The sequence below is a fragment of the Danio rerio genome, chromosome 3, assembly GCF_052040795.2.
Source record: "Danio rerio strain M-AB ecotype USA chromosome 3, GRCz13ab, whole genome shotgun sequence".
NCBI classification, from domain to species: domain Eukaryota; kingdom Metazoa; phylum Chordata; class Actinopteri; order Cypriniformes; family Danionidae; genus Danio; species Danio rerio.
Window position 1 is genome coordinate 24812519 of NC_141023.1, and position 25827 is coordinate 24838345.

At 35.8% G+C, this 25827-nt stretch overlaps 3 protein-coding genes across 52 annotated transcripts in view; 1 reads left to right on the plus strand and 2 right to left on the minus strand.

Moving 5' to 3' along the window:
* LOC147845623 (uncharacterized) overlaps positions 1 to 25827 on the plus strand; it is an 807608-nt gene that overhangs the window by 736435 nt on the left and 45346 nt on the right. The gene's annotated exons all lie outside the window — the stretch shown is intronic.
* kpna2 (karyopherin alpha 2 (RAG cohort 1, importin alpha 1)) lies at positions 80 to 7175 on the minus strand. Its single transcript, NM_001002335.1, is given in 11 exon segments — positions 80 to 310; positions 525 to 674; positions 1444 to 1626; positions 1715 to 1948; positions 2036 to 2299; positions 4814 to 4908; positions 5019 to 5287; positions 5377 to 5462; positions 6643 to 6783; positions 6929 to 7030; positions 7159 to 7175. Coding segments are annotated over 10 exon segments (1578 nt in total). The 5' UTR covers positions 6995 to 7030; positions 7159 to 7175; the 3' UTR covers positions 80 to 220.
* The window catches only part of bptf (bromodomain PHD finger transcription factor), a 39798-nt gene continuing 23280 nt past the window's right edge, over positions 9310 to 25827 (minus strand). For 26 of the 50 annotated variants that reach the window (XM_087244378.1, XM_087244415.1, XM_087244388.1 and 23 more), the window contains 10 exons: positions 24800 to 25097; positions 21458 to 22116; positions 19396 to 19478; positions 18971 to 19196; positions 16072 to 16367; positions 14328 to 14501; positions 14052 to 14244; positions 12602 to 12686; positions 11569 to 11755; positions 9310 to 9946 (listed from right to left, as the gene is read on the minus strand). In XM_087244378.1, coding sequence (XP_087100504.1) covers positions 9910 to 9946; positions 11569 to 11755; positions 12602 to 12686; positions 14052 to 14244; positions 14328 to 14501; positions 16072 to 16367; positions 18971 to 19196; positions 19396 to 19478; positions 21458 to 22116; positions 24800 to 25097 — 2238 coding nt within the window. In that variant the 3' untranslated portion in view covers positions 9310 to 9909. Of the gene's footprint in view, positions 10769 to 11568; positions 11756 to 12601; positions 12687 to 14051; positions 14245 to 14327; positions 14502 to 16071; positions 16368 to 18970; positions 19197 to 19395; positions 19479 to 21457; positions 22117 to 24799; positions 25098 to 25827 lie in introns of all 50 variants that reach the window. The other 24 variants (XM_087244406.1, XM_087244418.1, XM_087244390.1 and 21 more) reach the window with 1 other exon arrangement.

Consider the following 25827-nt stretch of genomic DNA (forward strand, 5'->3'; position numbering starts at 1 on the left):
CTCTTTATTGTTTATTCATATTTTATTTAGTCCATGTCTTGAATATAGAAGAAAACAACTTTGGTTCTTTTTCGGTTGGTTTATTTGCAACAATTAAAACTGACAGATTCATATGTACAACTTGGAGCACGAGGTCCAAACAGAGACAAACATGAACAAGATAAGTGGCGTGCAGAAATGATCGGAACAATCATACAAAAGTATTTCACAGGTCAGACATTTAGAAGTTGAAAGTGCTTTGGTTTTCGTTGATCTGGAATGCATAACCATCATCTGTAGCTTCAGGTGCGACACATTCATCCTCTTCCTCCTGCAAGACAGAAATCAGGGATTTAGGAAAAGCAGTTCTTGAAAGAATTAAAAGCAAAAGATAAAACTAAACTTCAAAGTTGAGATTACCCCCCCATCCCGTCTGTGGAATGTATAATAATTCAGAGTTTTAATATGCAGACTGATAAAACTCTACACACAAAAAAAAAGAATGCATAATGCGCAACTAGAGATTCAAAATTTGATCAACCCACCTCTCCAGAGAAATATTTTTCAATTAAGTTGAGGGAGGCCTTGTAAACCATTTCATTTTCATGAGACTGCAAAGCTTCGATTTTGTCCAGGCCACCACACTCCTCAATCATCAAACACAGCTTTTCAACCTCACCAATCTTCTCTCCAGCCTAAAAACAAAACAAAGTTATATTAACAGAGGAAAAACAAAATAATGTCATGTTCCAGATCTACCTATTTGCATTAATGGACTATTGAAATAAAAATAATGTGCTCAGACTACAAAGTAAATGCATTTACTAAGTAAAACTTTAAATGCACAGACAGAAAGTTTGTGATGTTTCCTTAATTTATGCGACTAGAAAATTGGATTAATCAGTTCTTTCAGTCAATCTGAAATAACGAAGCCAAAGTGAGTCATAACTGTGTGTGGGTCAGAGGGGATTATACCAAATAATATTGTAACTAAATATCAGAACAAAAACATCATTATCACTAGTCATTTTGCAAGATTAGCATCCAGAGATTTAGAGTAGTCGGGCCAATTACATCAACCTCACCAGTTAACAGTTTAATTGTATTTTTTGTTATTCCAGTCAAACTAAAAGAAACAAGACTTCCCTTTATATTTTTTCCTCAGTAGGATGCATTTAAAAAATAAAAAATATGCCCTTGTCTGTTAAACATCACTTAGAAAATATTTTAAAAAATAAATAAAATTCACAGGAGGGCAAATAAATTGGTCTGTAAATGCACACATGACAGAAGAGCTACTGAACACACAAGTGGCAACATGTGACAAACTTCTTAGAGAAAAATTTAATAAAATCTGATTCGCTCCTTATTTTGAGATGTAGCAGTCGAGATGAAAATCATCTATACTTGGTTTCAATAAGATCAATAAAACTCATTTACCCTCAACTTAAAATTGACTCATACCAAAAAGATATTTGTGATGGCATCTAAGATGACCAGAATAGTTTTGCTGTCCTTAGTGGAGAGCAGGTTCAACAAGGGCTCCAATACGTTGGCTTGAACTAGGTAAACCACTTGCTCTACTGTGCCCCCGCTGGTATAATTGGTCACTGCCCAAACAGCCTCCTTCTGGGTCTTGTAATCACCCTGCATGAGGCAAGAGAGAGAAAAAATTAAGTTGAAAATAAATTAACTTCATGAACAAGTATTGTATTGTGTTCATGTGGTGACATACTCGTCTGAGAACTTCCACCAGGTACGGCACAATGCCAGCATTGATGACCTCCTGAATCTGATAGTCTCTGCCAGCCGTGATGTTGGAGAGAGTCCAGGACGCCTCCTTCTGAATGTTGCTCTTTTGGTGGCGCAACAGAGCTGGGAACATGGGAAGAGCACCAGCCTCCAGCACAGCCTGCGTTTGTTCATCTGTGCCAGTGACAATGTTACCAATAGAACGTAGTGAGGGGGTCTGTGGCAAGAAAAAATAAAAAAGTTATTATTAAATTTACCATTTTAAACGTATAACTCAAGAGTTCACTACTTTCCACCAACTTACCACAATGGACAGCTCCCCAGATGCCAGTAGCTGCACCAGTCGAGGAACCACACCGGCGTTCACCACAACCTCAATGCGATCATTGGGCCCGTCGGTCAGGTAAGAGATGGCCCAGCAGGTGTCCGCAAGCACTTCTTTGTCACTGTGCTGCAGAAGGCAGATGAGTGTGGGTAGTATCTGTTTCACAGCCTCCAGAGGTGGTGCAGGGTTCTTATTGCGGCACAGGTTTGACAAGGTCCATGTGACGTTCCTCAGGTAACCAGCCTGTAGAAGAAAAACTGGCTGGTCAGGGTAATTCTACACAGCTTTCACGCCATCTAGCGGTAATGCATGCTCACTACAGTTTAAAACAAATAGTCCTGAACACCAAAAACAGCATTGTTTGAGGTTTAGAGATAATACATGTAAAAACCTTTATTTTAATTTTTTTTAGCTAATAATTTTAAATACGTTTTATGCAATACACCTTTCAAGAACCCATGATCACTGTACAACAAATATACACAATTCAATAATTTAAAAATAAACCCACAGTATATTTAAAAAAAAAAAAAAAAAAAAAAAAAAAAAAAAAGAGAAGATTATAAAATACAAAAAGACATGATACAGAATGTAGTATGCCTTATAAAGAGCAAGTTATTTTGAACAAGTTTTAAAGTCTGGATTTAAACTGAGGGAGAGTCTCCATGTTGCGGATGTCAACAGGAAGAGAATTCAGAGAATTCAAGAGTTTAGGAGCAGAGTGACTGAAAGCTTTGGCAGAGGGAACAGAGTGTATGGAGGAGAAGGATCTAAGGGAGCAGAAATGAGTGATGATATGGAAGAGATCAGACAAATAAGCTGGTGTGAGGTTATGGATAGCCTTGAAAGTATGCAGGACGATTTTATAATCGACTCTAGGTTGGATTGGAAGCCAGTGCAGATTTTGTAAAATGGGGGTAATATGGTGAAAAAGAGTGTAGTGATGATGTGGGCAGCTGAGTTCTGGACCAGTAGAAGCTTATAGACGGATTTAAAAAAAAATGTAATACATTAATAGGTTTTCTAAATGTAAATTTATAGGGAGAATGTTACAAGTTGCAATTAGCAATTTGTAGTCATCAAATTTGTAAAAAAAAAAAAAAAAAAAACACAATTATTTTATTTTACAATCATATGTGCGCCCATAGGCGTTCTGATCTAAAAAAAAGATGGCGTGTTGAGGTGCATTGCTATTTTGAGAAACTATAATAGTCGGTTCTATAGACCTGAACAAAGCCGGTCTATTGTCCAGCAGAGCACGTTAGTTGTGCGCCTCGCTTACACACTGCTTAATACACACAAAATGTAGAGCAATACGCAAAAATCTTTACATATGAAAAATTAAAATATAATACATATTAAGGATTAAAAATATTACAAAAGATTATTTTCAAGCCTACATTAATATAAAAACTATACTTTCATGCCTTCATCCCGGGAGGCTTTTTCAGTTCATTCATGACAATTTGCTAATGTATAATGTATTATTTTTAGCAGTATTATATGCATATTTATATTTGCTTAATTAAAAAACGAGCTTAGATTTGCCCACCTGTCAGGTTTCAGACCATATGGGCGCGTAGCATGTGTATTAGGATATAACTCAGGTTTTTGAACACATTTTGTTATTATTGTTCATTTATTTGTTTGCTGGAAATTAGAACTGAATTTAGAAATAGTTTTGAAACTAATTTTTGCGCTTAAACTAAATTAATTATTTATAGGCTAATTGATGTCGGTGCGTACGACACGTTTCCCCATCCCCAAACATGAAAGTTAATAATAAGAAGGCTCATCTCTCATTCTCGCGCTGTAGATGCTCTGTTTAACTGTTTTCTTGCTAGTGAAACCCTCAGTTTTTCCACTTACGTCATGTAAATAGCAAATGCGCTATGGTGCGATGCAACGCACTGTTAAAGGGAATGAGAGATGAGACTCTGATTGGTTTATTCTCAAAACACATCTATAACTCATTAAGAAAATAAGCTGAACCCTTTCAGACCATGCACCACGGCAGAAAGCGGATTTTTTTCATCATTATTTAAGAAAAAGTGGATTCTGACACACGCCCCTAATGCGTTTGCACCCTGCGCATGGATTGTAAAAATAGAGCCCAAGGTTTAAAGTAAATCTTAAGTGTATACCTTTATAATAAATTTAATATAATAATAATAATAATAATAATAATATCTATTAAGCTTAGAGTGTAAATAAACAAGAACAAAACTAATTAAACTGATAATTTTTATTATTTGCTTGAGAATCAGTTCAAAAACATTTGATAATTATTGAGGACAACATTTGTAATTAAATAGTGAAAGGCAAATTCCGAATGTTTCAGAATTAGTGCATGAAAATGTAATGAATTTGTCTGGGGTTTTCTTACATTTTCATGCGCAAATTCTGAAACATTAGGAATTTGCCTTTCACTATTTAATTACAAATGTTGTCCTCACTAATTATCAAATGTTTTTGATACTTAATTATCTGAGGAATAGTTATTTTTAAAACTTTTTTAAAAATCATAAAAAGACACATTTTTGCGATATTCAATCTGTAAATTGGTCTAAATCAGCTTCATGTTATTTGGTATAATAATAATAATAACAACAACAACAACAACAACATTTTTAACCAACTTAGATTGTAATATTGCATTAAATACATTTCTCAAAATTATTTTTACCAAATTACAATGGACACCTATCTGAGAATAACTTTAAAACCAATTTAAATCCATCTATATAAATAACTTACAGGAAACACAGACAAATCAGGAACAGCCAGCAGAGCCAAGAGGGGGGGGATTGCACCATGCTTAATGACTCTATCCCTATACCCAGAACCATCACCTACAAACACACACACACACACACAAACACAAAAAGAACAAATCAATTTGTACACTCACATTAAAAAGAAAATTAAGGGATCTAACTGAAATATTCTACTTAGCACCCACCAGCGATGTTTCCAAGAGCCCAAACTGCCTGCTCGCTAATATGAGCATGTGGTGACGAGATGAGGCTGATGAATGCTGGGATTGCCCCTCCCTGGACCACGGCGCTGGTCTGGTCAGATGTTCCAGATGCAATGTTGGTCAGAGCCCAGGCCGCCTCAAACTGTATAGGAGGAGAGTCTACCAGGCTCAGGAAGCCCACGAACTTGGGAATCAGACCAGCACTGATTATGCGGTCAATAGGTGGATGTCTCTCTCTTGACAGCAACTTCCTGCATGTCAGTGTAAGAAATGAAGCTTAAATACAAGTTAAGATGAATAGAGCTATCTGCACATGTAGAAGCAATCTACTGGGAATTACCTGGCAGCTTGTGTGGCCTGGACTTGAGTCTCCAAGTTATTACTGTTCACACCATTTACAATCTCCTCCACTGTCCAGTGCTGCGCCTGATTGAACAGAATGGAGATTTTATGAGGTGTAACATAGAAGGCAAGACCTTACAGGGAAAAAAAAAAAAAAAAAAAAAAAAAAAAAAAGCACATCTCAATATTGCAAGTTTGGGTCTTTGGCCTTTCATATTGCATTTTTTTAGGGTAACAGAAGGAAATCCAAAATACTTTAGGGTTTATTTTAGCACGTTATCAACGCATGTCTGTAGATTTAAAATTGCAATACATTTCTAAAGTATTTTCTCCCATCCAGGACAAAGCCATGGATATCTATTTTTTTATTTATTTTTTTACAGTGAGATGCACTTATACAAAATTTGACATTATATACATATTTACTCAAAAAATAAAATTACAAGTATTAAAAATATCTGGCGGTTTTGGTGTATTTTTTTGATTTAATGTGTCAAAAAAACAAAAGTTGAAACTAATTTTGAACCTGAACCAGTGTTTACATTTTTGTTGTAGAGATACATGCAAAAAGTGTATTTTTAAATCAATAAATCATTTGCATATTTAATGCTCCGAAATTAGGTACATTCAAAATTATTCTGAAAGCACATCGGTTTAGCTGTGCCTTTACTGAATAAGCACTGTGCTACGTCCAGCAGATCACACTATTGTCTTTTTGTTTTAACTCTTAAAACATTTTTTAAAAATTAATCCCTTTTATTATTGGTCTTTATTTTGTTGTCTCTTTTATTTCTGTTTATGTACAGTAAGGCACTTTGGACTACCACAGTGTATGAAATGTGCTATATAAACCTGCCTTGCCTTAAATCTTCAAAAGGAATAGTTCACCCCAATATGAAAATACACTCATTATCTACTGACCCTCAAGTGGTTTCAAAACTTTATGAGTTTCTATATTCTGATGAACACAAATTATTATTTTTTACAGGGAGCGGAATAGCTTTAACCATTGACTTCCATATTTGTATCTCCTAGTATGGAAGTCAAAGGTTACAGGTTTCCTTTATTCTTCTTAATAACTTTATATACTTTTGTGTCCAACAAAACTTAGAAAGAGTTAAAATTAAAAATGACGAGTAAATGACAGAGTATTCATTTTGGGGGCTCAGCTAATTTGGGAAGTAGAGTAATAACAACCAAAGTGTCTTATTTGAAATTTCTTGAGTTTACTGATCTTGAGCAGCAAGTCGGCTGATCTGCATACCTGACAGTTCTGGCTTTTCTCTTGGAGAGGAGAGGTGGCCTCATCCGGAAAACTGCTCACGTTTCTCCTCTTCAAAATCTGCTCGTCTTTCTTTGCTTTACGAAGCTCGACGTTGACTTCGATCCTTCGACGTCTCAGCTCCTAGATTACAGTATTTAACATTTATATGAAAGCTAATCTGAAATACGATATATTTAAAAAGTAACAATAACATTCGACTCTCTTTATGCTGTTTTCATGCTATTCTGTTATAGCATGTTATCTATAATGCAAAGTGGTCACTTACAGTGGCATCTTTTCCTTTGTTTTTGAACTGAGTGAGTCGAGCGGTGTTCTCATTTGCAGCAGACATTTTAATGGAGTTTGATTGATCACAGTGTGTCGTAGCCTGGAAAATAAAATATATCCGTGACATATAAAACAACAATACATCACAATCAATTCACATTTCATAAATACATCTTTATATAATGGTATTAACATACTATTTAAATACGAGCAAAAGTAGGAACTCACCACTTTCAACCAAAGGACTGTGGAGGAGGAAGTATGACACAGATCTTTAAACTCGCGGTTTGAACAATCTGATTGGCCTGTTCGAGCAAAAGCATCTTCCTATTGGGCCGTTTTGAAAAATCACACCGCTGGCGTGAAGACGTGGGTCACACATTATCGCGAGATCTGCTGAGAATGCCGATTATGAACTTGAATATTTTGGGCTTTAAAAAGATACATGACCTTCAAACAGATACAAATGCATTACATTTTCAGAATATACATTTCAGAAATATACATGAATATTTTGGGTCTCCCTTTGTTACTGATACCTGGTTGGACTTATTGGGTTGACGTTTAAAAGCCGGATTATTTTACTTTCAGTAAATATATTTATCATATGTTGTTGTTGAGAGGTTGTGGATTCATTTCCACCCACATTTAATATTTGTTTCGTTTTATACCCACATTTAAACAATACTACAGTGACTGTGTAAATGTAAGATAAGCTTAATTATTTATTTTTAATAAAATATACTGCCTCTTTTTGATGTTTTTCTGTTAAGGGAGGGGCAAATGAGCTCTAAGTTTAATTCTGATTGGTCAATGGCGCTTGGCATTCTGATGTTTAAAATTCCGTGAAGAATGGACGGATATGAAGCAACAACACCACGTGTTTAACGTTACTGAATGGAGACAGAACATTTATACACCATTGTACGCTAACAAATGATAAACAATAGAAGTTGGTGGAAGGTATGTATCATTTCACGGTTTAAATTATGTAACTGTAGAACTTGTAAGTGAAACTACACTTTCTTTGGGCTTGAAAAACAGCTTACGTTGATGGTAACACAGCTTGCCTATTGTTAATGACATTTTTATTCGTTTTCCTTCAGCTTATTCCCTTTATTCATCAGGGGTCACCACAGTGGAATGAACCGCCAATTTATCCTGCATGTGTTTTACACAGCAGATGCCCTTCGAGCTGCAATCCAGTACTAGGAAAAATCCATACACACTCAAATACTACGACCAATGGGGTAAATGCACACATACGTTTAATTTCATTCAGCCAGCCTCAGAGATTGTCGTCCATACAAAATTGGCCAGTTAAATTTCTAATTTCTTTAAAAAAATTAAAAAAACAGCGATCTTCACTGCTTGCCTGAGATACGACACAAAAAGTGGGTATCAGACCAAACAAGAAGCCCTGCATTAAACTATATTTTTCCATGCCATGTCTTTAAAATATGGAAATTAATTTTACTTCAGTATTTTAAATAGAGTTTCTGAGCTAGCCTGCTGCTAATGGTGGCACCTGCGTTTAAACGGTTTTTCGTCTCTTTTTACACTTTTACAATCAAATGGATGCTATTTAACTGATTATATCTGAATTACAACATTAATGCTGTAAAAGAAACTGTAAAATTGAAAATAGTCACATAGAGCTTTCACTGAAAGTTCATCATTGGCTGAAAAACACTAGCTGTTCATATAGCCCATTTAGTTTATTGATCTATAGCGCATGGCTTTGGACTGTGGGGGAAACCGGAGCACCCAGAGGAAACCCACGCGAACATGGGGAGAAAATGCAAACTCCACACAGAAATGCCAACTGACCCAGCTGGGACTCGAACCAGCAACATTCTTGCTGTGAGGGGACAGAGCTAACCACTGAGCCTTCATGTCACCCCATTTAATTCAGTTCATTAAAACTACTATTTAAAGTTTATGAATATATAGATCTGGGATTGCAGCTAGCTTTGAAACAAATGATGCAAAGTATACGAAAGTCACATAAATAAAAAGACTTTATAGAATATTATAATCCTAAAATCATAGAATGAACATGGTTATTGCCATACAAAGTCTGTACCAAGATGGAAAAAGTGCACTTAAAAATATAACAAAAAAAGTTTATTGTATTTAGTATATCCTCAACTATAAACATGAGAAAATATGTGGTTTGTTGTGCGCCTTTTAACACAACCCACACACAAATATGAACCGTTGTGTTAAGATCATGAATCTATCCACGAATACACCATATTCTAAAAAGAAATCCAATATGAATTTTCCAAAATATGAATCGGCATATTGTTCAGGGGGTCTACTGAGGATTACATTAGGTACTGCTTTTCAAATGGAAAGAATATAGAGACATCTTAATCAATGTAGAAGAGAGAATCCCGTCCCCTCCATTTATTTGTTTCATATACATCAATATTTCTTCAGTTGTAATACAAAAAAAAAAAAAAAAGACAAGTTATACAAACATGATACCTTCTCTACTAGCACTTTCATCAGTCCTCAACGCAAGCAATGCTTCCTTATTTTAGGTAGGTTGTTCTACCCCATTGCTTAAAAACAAATAAGCCCATTGCGCCCACATTCCACTTCTGAAGTAGTATGATGAATCTTATGAAATAGAGAGGAGAAAAAAAACAACAAAACAACGGGTGCACCCATGATAGACTCCTGCTGTCCTGGATAATGCGAAAGCGATTCCGAAAGGTTTTTAAAAACTCACAAAAAAACATTTTTGTAGGCGTTTAATCCAATAGGAAATCCGCCAGGACAGCATCCCAGTCAAAACTCATTGTTTGAACAACCAAAAATGTAAACCGTCCATTCCTGATCCAAACCCACAGCTTTTCTGTCCGATTTTCCACCAAACGATGTGGCTATGAGCGATGCTGGCTGACTGGGAAAGAGTTCCATCTTGAATTAAATGTTCAAAGTTTATTTAGAACAGCATGTGGTTGTATTCTATGAGGCTGATGACTGTAGTTTGTTGTTATGAGACCTAGAGAATACAGAGAGAATGAGGTTAAAAGCCCTTTGGTTTTATTGAACATCCACAAATATGAAATCCGCAACATGGGAACAGAGAGTGGGGGGGACTGCTTCAGGAGTAAAAGGAATGGCAGCCATGTTGGTACAATACACCGGGAATGCCTTTTCAGTCATTTAGATTGGTTGTGAAGTCAGATTACGTTTACAAAATAAAAATAAAATCATACAAATTAAACCGTTTATAAAGCATGGTCCTTTATTTCAACATTGAAATCCTAATAAAAGGAATTAAAACTATTTTACCTTTTTTTTTTTATTCAAGCCAACTGAAACTGCGTAATTTTCTGCGAAAACTACACAAAATTCATTAGACCTCTCAATGAAAACCCGAACAGATGAGCGAACCAGCTGAAAGTCGAGCACATTACAATGCAACTGAAAAGAAAAGTCTTAAAATGCTTTTAATCAAGCCAATCCACGTGATAAATATGATCATGCATTCATGTAAACACCATAAATAACATCATGTGACCAGCAAACATTATGATGAAAAAAAAAAACAAAACAAAAAAACAGGATCATACATATATATGCACAGACAGCATTTCCCTTGATTTTTGTGTTCGCAGTGTTTCAACATGGCTGCCGCTCTCTGATTGTCAAAGGCTTCACTGGAGTTTTTGGCTTTTATTGACAGGATTCTCAACCTCCGAACTGAGCGACTCGTTTCACTTAAATGTACACCAGTTTCCGCTGTTAATAAAACAGCATGTTCCGTGATTCGCTAATAAAGAGTGACTCCGCCCCTTCAGCCACTATGACTTAAGACAATCTGCAAGAGAGAATAATGGGTCGTATGAATGACATGCATGAAGCACAAACACAAATGGTGATGTTATTAGCATACTGCAGTTGAAATAAAAACAGAAAAATAAGAAGATAGAATGCCAGTCAGAGAATTCGGACGACAGATGACGATGATTGCGTCAAAACTAAAATAGATTAAATGCAGGAACATTCATAGTGTGAATGAAGACTAGATAGGCAGGCACAAAATAAAACTGGATGTATGGAAGTCAATGCAATGGAACAGACAAATGACAAACACTAGTGCAAACTAAACAGTAGACAATTTCTAAAACTAAAACAAATGGCTAAAAGCACCCTCTTACCTGGGGCCAACTGAAACATGCAGCCTTTTGTGTTAAAGTGCAAATTAAACCGATAATTGCTTAGCAAATATGTGATGGTTCACTATTTTGAAAAAAATTGCTGAAATAATTCAATGGGGCAGTAACTTAGTTATTTTGAATATTTACAATATGTTGCCAAAAATACATAAATATGAATTAGAGTCACTGTTTTTGAAATATTTTTGAATCTGTTTTTGAGTCATGTTAAATGTACAAAACTGGTTTTATTTACACAAAGCATATACATATACAAATAGATAAAAATAAATGCAATCAGATTATAAAGTACACGAAATGCTGTATTATTCTTATACTGTTTTGATGCTTAATGCTAAATTCCTTTTCAACTTAAATCCATAGGCTTACATGAACATATGTACAAGTACGTTTAAAACCATTCTATCCAGCTCTTTTATATGTGCGTACAAGTGGAAATTACCTGCTTGCTTTGAAAGCTTTGAGTTTCTGTACAAAGAAGGACTCCAGGAACTCCGCACACTGGTAAAAAGGCGAGTCGCTGGGATTGTAGTAGCGGCAGTTGTCGAAGATTTTGGTCATGTCCGCTACGAACTCTGTGAGTTTGCTGTAAAAGCGTTTCTGTATCCTCTCTTCCATTGTAGAAAGGTCTGCATGCAACGGAAATGCAAGGAGAGAAGAAAATAATACAACCAATTATTAAAACAAAGATACATTATTAAAAATTAGTACATGAACACAATAAATTATCAAAATGGTGAAATTCTTTTCAAAGACCTTATAAGTCACACATTTGTCATATTTGACTGCTAGCTGACAAGAAGTCTAGTCACTGCTGAAAATGGTTGATATTTCCTAATAATTCTCTCATCATTAGGTAGGTAACAGCACAAAGATGATCATTTTTCAGCTTCAGTGATTTTAACAGCATTTTTTTTTACCAAGGTACACATCGCATGATAAGTGTTTGGCTCTCCAATAAATACTGCTTCTCAACAGTTTTGAAAGCACACATAGGTTGATAGATCACACAAAAATTTAATTCTGTCTTCAATTATTGCTCCACTTGTTCTAAACCGGTTTGAATTAATTTTTTTATGAACTCACTTTTTCCATGAGGAAAAGCAGCCATAGATTTCCATAGTATTTTCTGTTCCTACTATGGATGTCAATGGCTGCTTTTTTCCAACAAATTTTAGAACACCTTGCTTTGTGTTCAACACAAGAAATTCATAAACGTTTACAAAAACTAGAGCGTGAGTAAATGATAAATGAACATTTTTGGGTGAACTATCAGTTTTAAAAAAAGTTCTACAATTTGATGTTTAAAATGTTACATTTACAAACAGCTGCATTACATTAACATGCATGAAAAGTAACATTTGAATAACCTAATAGGGTCATTAGGAAACATACAAACTGCTGAATTTTACAGATGTCACTAAACAAAAATAGAAAAAAATATTAGGGGGAAGAAGAGAAAAGAACACTCATACCCATCGGTTCCTTGATGATCCCATAATAATCTGGAGCATCATTCGGATCCACTGGTTCCAAGAATGGCCACGCCATCTTATGGGACTAACACACAGGAAACATCATCAATGATTACCAAACTTGCACAGTTAGCCTATTTACTTCCATTGTATTTTTTGACCATACAATAGAAGCTAATGCAAACAATAATGTTCTGATTACCAACATTTTTAAGAATATCTCTTATTAGGGCTGTGTGATATTGCAAATAAAATTATCACAATATCATGTTTTATATCATTTGACATCGCTATTTAATGAATATCTTTTAACAACAGATTTAGTAATATTATCATTTTTTTGTGTTACTTAACTTAAAATGTTACAAAGTGTGTGCAATAGTAACGTGTACATACTGAACAATCGAAGCAAACTTTAAGGTAATGATACAGGTAATGATACAGTAAACCTCAAACTCTGTAAACAACACAAATAATTATAATCAAATCTGAGCTTTTAAGTAAAGAAACCAACCATCATTATTCAAATACACACTGCAACATTACAAATTATGAAGTTGAATGACTATATTACCCCTTTGCTGGCAAAATCTTTCAGATGGGGAGCCAGTGGCTGGGATGCACAAGAAAAGAAACCAAAAAGCCACTCTGGCGACATCCTTACATCCTTTTTATTTACAATCTCCTCATTGATGCTACATGGCAGTCAGTTTCACCAGTGTTGTTGTTCTTACCTGAAGTCACAATCCTTTAGTTTCCTTCACTATTTTCTATGACGTCTTTCATAACTTAGCGAAGATCAATTGTTTTCTCAGAGAAAAGTAAAAAGCACTGCACTGTTTGGATGTGCTGTGTTTGTCTGAGGTAATTAGTCTGCAGTTTCTGAAATGTGTATATTCCATATAAAGTGTGAAGCAGATTGGTTAGTTCTAATTGCATTAATCACGGTTTCGCAAAATTGCAGCCACATTTTAATATAACTATAGCGATTCATACCAAAACGTCATATGGAACCTTTTATGACCATGGTGTTCAGTCAATAAATATGCATACCAATTTTATCACCCAGCCCTCTTATATAACACAAATGAAAAAAAGCATACAGGCTTGAAATGACATGAGGTGGAGTAAAAGATGATTTTTAGATAAACCACCCAGGAATGAACTGCTTTCCTGAAAACGTAATATCCGTAGGATGGCACCATTTCACAAAATAATGTTTCATGTATGCATGTAATGTTTTTTTAGTGCATGGAGACAACAATGGTGTCATTTTCAAAAACCATGTAAATAAATTTATGCAAACATGTAAACGTAGGGTAACACAATAATGTTTTTAAATGAAATCAGCCTTTCCATATAGCAAGTCCTGAAAATGTAGGCAAACACCATTTTTAGTCGCAGCTTCAAACTGCAAACATACCCTAAACACCTCTGTATTTGTACAAACCTGTAAGGAGCGCAGGATTCTCTTCAGCCCCTCATAGTCTTTATCTGTGAGTGGCGTCAGAACAGTCATGGCGTCCTCAGTAGACTGGCACTGCGGGCACACGTACTCATCGATGTGTGTGGCTTCGCTCTGTAAGATGCCAACACAGCGCCCGTGGTACCAGTTTTGACAGCGATCGCAACCGATGTAGAACCTATAAAACAATCCGTATAATCAGAAAACGTGCTTCTACGTGTACATTTTGAAATATACGTGATGATGAGAGCATGCGCTTACTGTGACTCGTCATATGGAGTTCTGCAGATGCAGTAAAGCTCCTCTGTGTTTCCCTCCTGAGCGCGTTTACATTCCGAACAGATGTAGTCGTCCATCTTCTTGGCCTCTTTCTCTGTGATGCCCACACACTCGCCGTGATACCAGTTAGAGCAGAGGTCACAGCCGATGTAGAACCTGCACCAACAACAACCTCATTTCAATCTCACATTGACTTTAAAACCATATTTAAGGGCTTCAGCAAACAATTCTACCGTTACTTAATGTATTTTACCAATTGCTTTTCTTTTACAAGTTTTTTTTTTTCCTGAGCTATAACTTTTTAAAAGCTACTCAACAAATTATACAGAATTGATATACAGTAGGTTTTATCAAAATTATGAATCAAACGTGAATCAACTAATCAGCAGTTGCAAAGTATCAGTGAATAACAACGCAAAGTTAAACTGTATTTCCACTGCCAAACCAAGAATGATTTTTAAATTAAGTCTATAATATATATTTGAATATTTTCAAAGTATGCATTTACCACACTAGATGTGTTCATATTAATCTGATATATATGTTCTATCTGCGATCTGAATGATTTTGAGATATTGAACTTCAAGTTCAAGTTTTTGCATTCCATGGCAAACAGTATGTGTTTAACATTTGTTTTTTTTTAAATAAAAAGTCTTAAAATGTAAACAACTTATAAAAAACATGCCATAATGTAAATAAGTTGTCATTTAATAAGAATATGTCAATAACTCAATTTTGACAAAAATGTCAGATAGAACCTTACAATTCTAAGGTGCCGATATACATACATACATACATACAAACATGAACATATATAGATAAATACAATGCAAAGAGGTAAATAGCGTCCATTTAAAACTTTTTAATATATTAAATTATGTTAATCCCCCCCAAAACCTAATTTCAATATCAATGGTATTAAATTAGGGCTGCACGATATTGGAAAAGTTGTAATTCTGCAATTTTTATTGTGATATGAATCAAACTCAATTTGGAACTCATAATTTTATATAGATAGTGATGATTTCATAGACTTTTTATTTGCGAGTATAACTGTATACGTTGAATAATCAAATGTAAGTAATTAAATCTGCATAGTTTTTATTGCATAAAAGATTTCTTGTACACAGAATTTAAATGCGCTTGAAATCTTAAAGTCATAGGCCTTAAAAATAAATCAAGCAAGCACTATTTCACTCTATTAAGGTTAAACTTTACAAGCACTCAACAATATAGTTGTTGGTCAGGTATAATTCCACCCAAATTTCCCAAGGGATGATTAAACTGAAGCTGAACTTGACATTGCAGATCCTGCAATGTGACTACTGTGAAAGATCACATTGCGATATTGATGCTGAAACGATATATTGTGCAGCATTATAATAAATTATTACAAAATAAAACTCTATAAAAAATATATATATATATATATATGTAGTGTGTTGCCTTTAAACTCGTATTGACTATTATTTTGACAATAATTATTGTATTTTTTACTTGTGAAGCAAATAATCAAAACAGTATTGTTTTAAAAAAATGAGATTCAATTAAATAAAACACAAAAAAATTATATTCTTCATTTTTTATAATTCTTAATTATTTTTTTAATTCTTAATAATTAATTGCATTTATATTTGACAAGTGATAAAGCTTCTGGTGGATAATGTTACATAACAACTTGATAAATTCCAAGTAAGAAAAAAAAACGATATGAAAGCTCTCCTACTTGGACTCATCGTAGGGCGTCTTGCAAATGCAGTACAACTTGATGTCCCTCTTGCTGTCCTTTGAGGTAGTGGAGATCATCTTCTTGCGTTTGGGCTTGGCGGCGTCTCTCTCCTCTTCCCGCTTGCGTTTGTGTGTGGACGTGGGTGACGTAACTGTGCCCGTATACGAGGACAGACCGCTATGAACATGAGTGCTGGCGGCTGCTGCTGCCGCTGCTGCTGCTGCTTGAGCCGCTGCTGCCTGAGCCTTTTCCTTCTCCCGCCGCAGCTTAATCAGATCACGCTTTAACTCCTCCTGATAACACAACACATGTGCAAATGACTCAACATGCGCCATCATGCAGATTCAGCACTCTAAATATGTGTGTGTGAGAAAGAAAAGCCGAGATGTGGGTGGGAAATGAAAGCATGTGCTTCTACAGCTAGATAAACACTGCTAAGACTGGCATAAATGGTGCAAAATATTATTGTTATGTCATTCATTCCAGTAATGGTAAATTGACAGCAAGTTTTTTTTTTTACTCTAGACTTCTTTCCAAAATATATCTAATATGCAGATTAACTGAATTAGAATAATTTTTTAATATCATTTAATAACTTTTAATTGTTGTCATAGTATCCTCTTTTGATTTACTATAAAATTAAGAGATTCTTTGAAATTTTAAATTACACATGAATGTATTATTGCTTGAAATATATAATAGCCGCATCATTCAAAAATGAGCAGCATTAAAAGGAATAAAACTGATACAAATTGTAAGGATAAACATTATTTCATCATTTACTTACACTTTTCACAAACTTGATTTTCTTTCTTTTGGTGAACTAAAAATAATAGTTTTAAGAATTATGAAAAAAATAGTAACTATCGACTTCTATAGTAGTTACCCACGTACAACATTCTTTAAGATTTCTTCTTTGGTGTCAAGCAAAAGAAAGAAAATCTTGGGAATCATCTAAGAGTAAGTAAATGTTTTAGCACATTTTTATTTGTATGTCCACTTTCCCTTTACCCAGATAGGAATAAATCAATTTTTTATCATATGAACTGTATAAAATCTACTCATTTATTTTTTCAAAAATAACATGTATATTGTGAACACTATGAATTACAAAACTTAAAATAGTTATACATCTTAAAAATCATTCTAAATAACCTAGAAAATAAAATAAAAACTTTAAGGATTTGCATATTTGTTTTTTAACGTTTTGTTCCCTTACTAAAAGCTGGATTTAAAAATAAATATTGTATGCACATCCCCCAGGTCAAAGCAGAGCTAAATACAGGATAAGAATTATATTTAATCATTTGACAGGCACTTTTACACAAAATAGATTACTAATGAAAATAATAGAAGTTATAAAAAAATGAAATATGACTTTATAGATTTTATAGTAAGAGGTAAGATCAATTATTTTTTAAATAAGAAAACAGGGATTAATAGTAGGGTTGGGCAATTAATTGAAAAGTATTCAGAATCTATAATCGATCAAAAATTTTCAGGTCAATTTTTTTAATTACCTTCCTCACGACGTGGAATCATGCGACCCTGCTCCGTTAAGGATGATTGAAGCTTGTGTGTCGAATTCACAGGTGTGGTGCCTCTCAAAAAAATGTAACTAAACGTCGCACTTTGCACTACATTAAAGATGATTGGAAGCTGCACCGAAGATGCATTGAGACAGCATATTTTACATTACAATAAAATGATCATTTGCATTATAATATTTGTTTACAGAAGATGTTTAAAATATTTAAGGTTTCACACTTAGATGATGATTGATATTAAAGCTTGTTTGGCATGCTGTCCCGGGAGAGAGCCCAGACCTTAAGAGATCCTCGAGCCCTGGGCTGCCTCCTGTTGCAGGGCAAGAGGAGAGTTTGAGCTCAGGTAGATCTCGATGACTCCCCTCTTGCTTCTTGTAGCTAAGTGTCGGATAAGGATGGCTGAGAAGAGGTGTATTCACTTAGAGCTTGACCATTTTTTGTGATCAATTGCTTAGGGTGGATGTTATTTGGACTGTGGGAGGAAACCGGAGAACGCGAGCACAGGAAGAACAAGCAAAACTCTGCACAGATATTTAGCTCGCCAAATATCTGGCAGGCATCGTCGACTCATTGGTCGATTCTCTCAGATCGCGTTTTTGATAGCTCATACTGTGTGATTGTCACTCATATGCACGAGCACCGATTTGCCTGTGATTTCAGGCATTTGTCAGTGATTTCTCAAAACCTGTCGGCGAGTTAAAAACGGGGCTAAAATCATGCAGTCTGAACTAAGCATTATTTACAGGATATAAAAGAGTATTTTTTTTACAAGAGATACTGCTTATATTTAACTTTAAATATGAAAAACATTGAAGAGAATTCAGTTTCCAAAAGTACAAATATATTTGTGACTGTTGGTTTCAGGCAGTGTGTGTTTTAATTTCAGTTGTTCAACGCTGATGTTCAGTAAATAATCATAGATAGTAGATAGTGTGTGTTTCCCTCGATTCCTTCAATTAAAATCAAGTATCCCCCCTTCTCACTTGTAATATGTGAGCATATACAAAACTGTACAAAACTTTTCAGTGAACTAAAAACATAAAATAAATAAATAAAATAATCGTTCATGAATCATAATAGAGTTAAAATGTTCAATTAAAGATTAGATTCAATTAGATTTTTTTTTAGGCCAAAACGCCCAGCCCTATTTAATAATGTTAGAAGATGAAAGTAATTTTTATATAAGTATCAAAAGAAAACAGAACAGGAAACAGACAGGAGTGAGTTGGTCTTAGAATTTGTAAAAAGAAAGAAAAAAAAAGCTTAACAGTTCAAACACACATCCTGAACGAAAAAGCATCTCAGATCAGTGTAAATCAGAGAAAGTTTGGTCTTTTGCTGTTGCTTACCTGCACTTGCAGCTGCAGTTCCTTATCCAGCAGAGCTCTTTTCTTCAGGATATCAGCTTTGAGCTGCTCTTTGTGTTTGAAGAGTAGAGCCGACAGTTTGCTGGCGTTCTGTTTGCTGCGCTTCTGCTCCACAGACTCCTCCCGCTTCCTCTTTTTGGCCGCCTGCCTCTCATCCTTATCGATTTTATCCAGGATGAACTTCATCACCTGGTTACAGACAATCATCCTGCCCGAACAGACAAAAGACAATGGATCTGGCTCATTAAATTCAGTCTATTCTTAAGTAAGAGCTCAGTAAATACAGTTTATCTGTGGATCGAATAATGCTTTGTTAGTTGGGATTTAAAAATCAATATAATTTCTGGAACAAAAAGTTACTTGAATAGGAACAAATGAGAAAAAGATAGATGAAAGAAAGTCTTTACCTCTGGTTCTCCTCTCTTTCAGCAGGAGTCATGGTTTTCTTCTGCTTTAACTGCTCTATAGCCACATTCTGCTTCTGGGCAACCTGAGTGAAAAAATGAAGAGCGTTTAACCTTTTGAACCTTTTCTGTTTGTGTAGACCCGTAAAAACATTAATAAGCATTTAAACTTCTGCAATGTCAACTGTTTTTTAGAAAATGTACTTTATTTGTAGGAAATCAGGAGCAAACACCTTGAGGAACAAAAAACTTAAATCTATTTCAAAAACATAATTAACACAACTTTAATTGCAAAACATTGTAATTGCCAGATTAAAATGCTCAAGATTTGAATCTAAACTAGCATAAATGGCTGCATTTAGACAAATGTCCTATAAGCAGATAAAAATATGACACTTTTACTATAAAAATGGTCTAAGCAATTTGCAAATGGACCAAAGACTACAATGTGTGAAAAACATTCTGACAGTAACAGTGTTAACTTAATAACAGTTTTAATTCATAAGAACAGATTTTATACATTTACCTCAATTACTTTTCTTTACCGTTTTCCCCTACCCATTGTATTTTGAAGGAGGGTTCAACTGAATTTAATTAAAGCCATGTTGTGGCCTCAACACCTTAGTTGATTCTGAACAGAGATATTGTATTCTATTCTGTATTTTACATAAGAATCATTTTTAACAAAGTTGTTTTATACTAATATCAAATTATAGAATTTATAGTTTGATCAACATTAGATTTTACTCATAATGTATCAAGAGTCTTTATTTTAGAACATGCAAAGGTAGTATTCATGTTATAATATTACATATGACAAAATATGTCACATATTAGCGTCACACAAAGGTGGGGTTTGGAAAAATGTATCACTGAACAAATTATATGGCAGTCAAAAGGATAATTTGGTAAAAATAAAAGCATATTATTTCTAAAACCTGACATTTTAATTAAACCATCACATTTTACAGTTTAGTAAAAACTTCATAAAAAATAACAGTTTAATACAAATTTTACTTTTTGCTTGTTTTACTTCCCAAAATAAATTTCTTCATGGAGATCAAAAATGTTGTATGAAATATTAAATATTATGTAACGCACTGGTCAAACTGCACCCAACCCAGTCTGTGCTGGGATTGAACCGACATTTCTTTGTATGGGAGTCGGTTGCTCAAACAAAAAGACCAAAGACCATGGCCCCTAGTGTCTGTTGCTAGAGCACCTTTTGAGGTCAGAGAAGAGAGGTTTACCTGCATAGCACTTTCCTAGCTGGCCTCCGTTACCCTCACCTCCCTGAACCTCACTCCCATGTTGGAGGAGCCCCCACATGCAACTCGGTCCTACCGCACCCAACCCGGTCTGAGCTGAGATTGAACCAGCTGTTGCTAGAGCATCTTTTGAGGTTAGAGGAGTGAGGTTTACCTGCGTAGCACTTCGCTAGCTGGCCCCTGTTACACTCACCCCCTAAACCTCACTCCTATCCCGGACGAGCCCCCACATGTAACTCAACAGCCCTACTGCACCAGACCTTTTGGGTTGCTCTAACAAAAAGGCTAAAGACCATGGCCTCTAGTGTCTGTTGCTAGAGCACCTATTGAGGTCAGAGGAGTGAGGTTTACCTGCATAGCACTTTGCTAGCTGGCCTCCATTACAATGACAAGACATCTTTAAAGTCTGCACGAACAGTAAGTTGCTAAGACTTTCGTTTTGGTGTGTTGTACTTTCAACAGAAACAAAATATTGAGTAGGGGACAGAGAATTCTGTTCGCAGATCATTCCCTCATAGCAAACTAACAGTTAGAGGGTCATGGTTAAGAATATGGTAGCTAAATTTGTCAAACTGACGTCAACAGAGAATAAATACCCCTTCAAACGTGGAAGCAAATAACTTTTAAGCGAATGAGACTTACCAAAATAGAAAATCTTAGTGAATTAACTTGCACATATTAAATTGTTCAACTAAAAAATAATAAAGTGCGCTAGCAAAATAAACTGTCGATTTTGATTTCACATGGACTTTGAATAATTATATAAATTAACTTTGAAAGTGTACATGTGTTCTGACCTGTTTCTGTATCAGGTCGCTCTGACTGACGTGCTGCTGGGCCTGTTCTCTCTTAGCCTCCTGCTGTTTCTTTTTCTGTTGCTGTTGTTCGCAGAGCTGCTGGATGCGCTGGAGCTGCTCCTGGACGCTGGCCGTCTGGATGGTCACCAAGTTCTGTATCTGGTGAGCTTGAACCTGCCCTCCGCCCTGCTGCTGGATCTGAATGGGCAACTGCAGTTTGATCTGTTGGGGCATTCCGGCGGTGGTCCCGACCTGAGCTTGAATCTGGGCTGCAACCTGACTCTGGATGTGGGACAGGACCTGCTGCTGGAGGCCGGGGACGCTGAGAAGCTGTGGGGGGAGCTGGATCTGGGGTTGGACTTTGGTGACGGTGGTCTGCGTGACGGGGAGGGTGGTGATCTGCTGTGGAGGAGCAGTGGCTGTGACCTGCGCTATCTGAGGGGTCGAGACGGGTGTAGGGGGCACGACTGGGTTTTGAGGAGGGAGCTGTGGTTGAGGCCGGAGCTGCACAGGTGGGTGGGGCTGTATAGGTGGAGTCGGTTGGGGAATGACTGCAGTTTGGATTGGGGCAGGTGTGTGCTGGACTGGCTGGGATGGAGGCACAGATGGTGGGGGAGGAAGTGAGGGTGGAGGTTGAGGCTGTGGAGCGAGACGAGCAGCTGGAGAGGGAGAGAGAACATGTGTAGAGCATAAACACTCTGAACAGCAAAAATATGCAGACATTTTCAAGCAACAAAAATATATTCTCTCTGGTAGCTGGTTAGCAGCAAATAACATCTGTATACTTTAATATACATCTGTATGCATGTACAGTTGAAACTAGAAGTTTACATACACTCTAAAAAAAGGAACATAACAATTTTGAAAAAAAAAGGTCTGATGTTAAATTATACTTAACGTTTACTATTATAGGTCTGTTAGGATTTACATTTGCTAAATTCCAGAATAATGAAAGAATTTTGTAAGAGAATTTTTTATTAATTTTAAGACAGTCAAAAGTTTACATACATTTTCTTGGTATTTGTTAGCTTTGCTTTTAAACTGTATAACTTTGGTCAAATGTTTTGGGTATCTCTCCACAAGCTTCTCACAATAGTTTGAAGGAATTTTGGCTCATTCCTCCTGACAGAATTGGTATAACTGAGTCAGATTTTTAGTCTGTCTTGCGCGCACAAGCTTTTTCAACTCTGCCCACAAATTTTCCAAAGTATTGAGCTCAGGGCTTTGTGATGGCCACTCCAAAACATTCACTTTGTTGTCATTAAAGCACATTTTAACTAATTTGGCAGTACGTTAAGTGGACCAGTCCCTTCTGCAGCAAAACAACATGATGCTGCCGCCTCCATACTTCACAGTTGGGATGGTGTTCCTAGGCTTGTAAGCTTTCCCCCTTTTCCTCTAAATGTAACACTGGTCATTATGGCCAAACAGTTCAATCTTAGTTCTAACAAACCACAGGACATGTCTCCAAAAAATATTCTTTTCCCCAGTGTAATTTAGCAAATTGTAATCTTGTGGCTTTTTTTGTTGATTCTGACTTGTTGTTTTTCCCATTTTGTCACACAAGGAAGCAGTGTGATTGAGGTTTTCCTTAAATATTATTCTACAGTTGTGCCTCCAATTAGCTCAAATGTTGTCAATTAGCCAATCAGAAACTTCCAAAACCTTGACAACATCATCTGAGCTTTTTTCAGGGGCATATTAATCTTATTGTATGTAAACTTGGTTTTCAAGAAAAGTTATCACAATTTCTCAAAAAATATCTCTCTCATTATTCTGCTATTAAGCAGAACAGAAACAAATGTGATAATCCTAACTTACCTAAAAGAGAAAAAGTTTAGTCACATCAACATCTGACTTTTAAAAAAAAAATTGTTATGAGCCTTTTTATACAGTGCATGTAAACTTCTGGTTTGAACTGTATGTGTGTGTGTCATAGGACCACTTGACTAAATTGCAGAGCTTGTGCAAACCTATTCTGCTGTTTGTGTGTGCTGTTTTATTTAAGCTACTATATATATATATATATATATATATATATATATATATATATATATATATATATATATATATATATATATTAGGGGTGTCACGATTTTGATTTTTAATCGAAATCAATCGAAATTTATGCTCAATTTCGATTATCGAATTAAAAAATAGAATCGTCGATGCTGCCACGCCCCCATGTCACGTCAGCTTGGCTTGCCAAGCTGGGAAAAAACAGGCTTGTTGAAGTGCTTGTTAAACTGCAGAAGCAGGAGACCCGTCGACAAAGCTTAAACCCTCTTCTCTTTCAATGAAGTCGCCGGTGTGTAAGCATTTTGGATTTCCAGTGAGTTATGTTGACAACGTTCGTGTTGTCAACAAAAAAACACAGTTCTGCAAGCTCTGCTATGTACGTATTACGTACGGTTCGTCCGATAGACAACACTGGCATCGCGATCCTCCGTCCTCCCCCGTTGCAAATCCGCTCGCGAAAAGTACACGCTCAGGCCCTGTTTACACTTTGTCTTTGTTTTTAAATGGCATTTTAGAACGACAACGATTTGACATCCACAGTGGCGTGTAGCATTTCTGAGCAGCCCTCCATCCTCTCTACCTCTGAAAATGCACATCACGTGACCACACAGACACAGACGCATACACAGCCTTGCGCTCCAGACAGCAGGTCCAGGCAGTCAGAGGACTGCTTCAATCTTTCACTCACTTGTACTTACTTAGTCATTTTAGCGAACACCTCAGATACTGTTGGCTGGTTCCTGTTGGTTGTGCCTCTTTTTTACCGACGCCATTATAATGACACAGATCACTGCCTCTTCACGAGTCCCGCAGAAAAATTGATTGACAGGTGGTAATTATGTGTGTATCTTGCCTTTATTCATTTACTGTATGATTTGTTTATGGGTAAAACAAAGATCATGCAGGTCAGGTAGTTTCAACGGTAGGCTACAAATAATTAATTGGTCATTAATTAATTAATTATTCATAATCGAAAATCGAATTGAATTGTGCCTTCAGAATCGAAAATGTAATCGAATCGAGAATTTGGAGGATCGTGACACCCTTAATATATATATATATATATATATATATATATATATATATATATATATTTTTTTTTTTTTCAATTCTTTTAATTTTTCCAAACATTTCTAGATCTGGAAATTACTCAGAATTAACTTCCATACTTTTCCAAACTCTGTAAAGCCTTATATCAAAAGACTACTAATTAGCAAAACTACTGGCCTATTTTCACTTTAAAAAGCTGTGCTCAGCTACAGGCATACAGTAAGTGTCAAAACTGAAATACTTGAGTTCTTTTCTGAAAAACTACTGTCCCACCTGTTTGAATGGGCGCTGGAGTTGTGCTGGTGACCGCAGTGGGAGCAGCTGCGGGTGGGACGCTGGATGGGGTTGTGTTGGAGGGGGCAGCAGTAGCAGACACTGGTGCAGGGGCAGGTGTGGGTGCAGGGGCCATGGGTGTGAACAGGAAACGCTGGACTTGGCCATTGGGCATAGCTGCCTGCATAAGCTGTTGACCAGGTCCCGGAATGACCGTCACGCCCTGAGGAATGACCTGCAGCTGGCCTGTGGTCTGACCCTGTCCCTGGATCACTACAGTCAAACCCTGGTTCCCACCCTGAAGAATGGAAAGCATGAGTTAATTAATAAAAAGTTTTTTACATCTACTGAAAAACAGTTGGAATAGAATGCTGAGAATATTTTTAAGCTAAAAACTAAAAAACAAGTTAGCATTTTAACAGTTTCATTTTCCCAAAGTTATCATATTTGGTTAAATTCCTGAAAAATCTATGTAGCTACATGTGTAAACATGGCAACAACATCATTAAGAAGTTAAAACATTGTATCATGGTTATTGGATTTAACTCATTGCTAGCATCTTGCTTCCAAAAGTATGTTGGCTAACTTGGCTTAAATATGCCAATGCCATTAATAATAATTCTAAACATAAGCCAACAACAAAGACATAGCTAAACATAGCTAAAAAAAGGCAAGCATCCTAATATGCCAAAACACATTTGCAATGTGCTAAAACAATATAGCAAACGCTGTTAACATATAACATATTATCAAAATCCTAAACAAGTAGCATGAAATATCATAAATCATATCAAATTGTGAGTTGGTTATGGGTTCTGGCTTCTAAAATTTTAAACCTTTAGTCTTTGTTTTGTCTACTTGTCTATTTGACCGGACAATAAAAATATTATACATGTTAAATATAAAAATTTATATACATGTTATATGTAAGTTTTTAAAAACATCTTCAAACTTTCTGGTAAGTTTTTCCAAGCCAACTAAAACAAACTAAACTTTTTTTTTTTTTAATAAGCACAAAATGTGATATC